Source organism: Cicer arietinum, chromosome 4 (genome assembly GCF_000331145.2).
Source record: "Cicer arietinum cultivar CDC Frontier isolate Library 1 chromosome 4, Cicar.CDCFrontier_v2.0, whole genome shotgun sequence".
Classification (NCBI taxonomy): domain Eukaryota; kingdom Viridiplantae; phylum Streptophyta; class Magnoliopsida; order Fabales; family Fabaceae; genus Cicer; species Cicer arietinum.
The window spans coordinates 54,764,712-54,766,572 of record NC_021163.2 but is presented as its reverse complement, the minus strand read 5'-3'; the positions used below and the strand labels follow the sequence as shown (position 1 = coordinate 54,766,572).

General features: G+C 39.2%; 1 protein-coding gene across 1 annotated transcript in view; it reads right to left on the bottom strand.

Annotated features, from left to right (window-relative positions):
• The window catches only part of LOC140920116 (uncharacterized), a 6,568-nt gene extending 4,829 nt beyond the window's left edge, over positions 1 to 1,739 (bottom strand). Inside the window, exon 1 of the mRNA XM_073367439.1 lies at positions 256 to 1,739. Within this exon, the coding sequence (XP_073223540.1) occupies positions 256 to 1,739 (1,484 nt within the window). The remainder of the gene's footprint in view (positions 1 to 255) is intronic.
• Between the last annotated feature and the right edge of the window lie 122 nt (positions 1,740 to 1,861).

The following is a 1,861-nucleotide window of genomic DNA, read 5'->3' as shown; positions in this document are numbered from 1 at the left end:
CGTCTGAGTTTACAGGAAGAGCTAAATCTTTTCCATCCATATTCGTAAGGATCAAAGCTCCACCTGAGAAAGCTTTCTTCACGACGTATGGTCCCTCATAGTTAGGAGTCCATTTCCCACGATAATCCTTTTGAATGGGTAAGATTTTTTTTCAGCACCAGATCACCTTCTTGGAATTCTCGAGGACGTATTTTTTTCTCATACGCTTTCTTCAGTCTTTTCTGATATAATTGCCCATGACATAAGGCTGCCAACCTTTTTTCTTCAATCAAATTCAATTGATCAAAACGCGTTTGTATCCATTCCGACTCTTCTAGTTTAGCTTCCATTAATACTCTGAGCGAGGGGATTTCTACTTCAATAGGTAGCACAGCCTCCATCCCATATACTAAGAAAAAATGGGTTGCTCCAGTTGAAGTGCGTACCGAAGTACGATACCCATGTAGTGCAAATGGCAACATCTCGTGCCAATCTTTGTATGTTATAACCATTTTCTGAATAATTTTTTTGATGTTTTTATTTGCCGCTTCAACTGCACCATTCATTTTTGGTCTGTACGGGGACGAATTGTGGTGTTGAATTTTAAAGGTGGCACACAATTCATCCATCATTTTGTTATTTAGGTTTGTGGCATTGTCAGTAATGATCTTGCTTGGTAGACCATAACGACATATTAATTCCCTTTTTATAAATTTGACTACCACATTTTTGGTTACATTGGCGTATGAAGCTGCCTCTACCCACTTGGTAAAGTAATCAATTGCCACCAAGATGAAGCGATGTCCATTTGATGCTTTCGGTTCGATCATTCCGATGACGTCTATGCCCCACATTGAGAATGGCCAGGGCGCTGAAAGGGTGTTCAGGGGTACTGGTGGGGCGTGGATATTATCAGCATATATTTGACATTTATAACATTTCTTTACATAATTATAACAATCTTTTTCTAGGGTGAGCCAATAATATCCGGCCCGAAGAATCTTTCTAGGCATGGGGTGTCCATTCATATGGATCCCATAAGAGCCATCGTGGATATCTTGTAGAATTTCCTTCGCCTCATTAACATCAACACATCTGAGGAGTACCATATCGTGATTCCTCTTATACAAAATATTTTCGTTCACAATAAAGCTCGCGGATAACCGTCTCAAAGTTCTTTTCTCATTCTCCGATATTCCGGGAGGATATTCTCTATTTATAAGATAATGTTTGATGTCGTGATACCACGGTTTTCCGTCAGTTTCTTCTTCCATGACATGGCAGTAGGCTGGATAATCTCGACTCTCCATTTTAATTGATGGGATATCATCGTTTCGATTTATTTGGAACATAGAGGATAAAGTAGCCAAAGCATCAGCCAATTGATTGTCTTCTCGAGGGACATGGTGAAACGTGATTTTGTCAAATTCTAAAGACAATTCTTTTATGTAGGTAAAATAAGGTATTAACTTCTTATCTCGAGTTTCCCATTCTTGGTTAAGCTGATTAATGACTAGGGCTGAATCTCCATATACTCCTAGACCTTTTGCTTTTGATTCCAAAGCCGCCAAAACTCCCATGGCGCAAGCTTCATATTCTGCCATATTATTGGTACAATCAAAACACAATCGCGCCGTGATAGGTATGAACTTCTTTTTTGGAGATATTAAAACAACCCCAATCCCATGCCCCATTATGTTTGAGGCCCCGTCGAACAACAAGGTCCATTTTCCATCATCATATTCTTCAGACAAAACCATGATACTTTCGTCTGGGAATTCACATTGCATTGATTTATAATCATCAACAGGATGATTAGCTAGATAATCTGCCAAGGCACTCCCTTTGATGGCTTTCTAAGTAACATAGGTAATATCATATT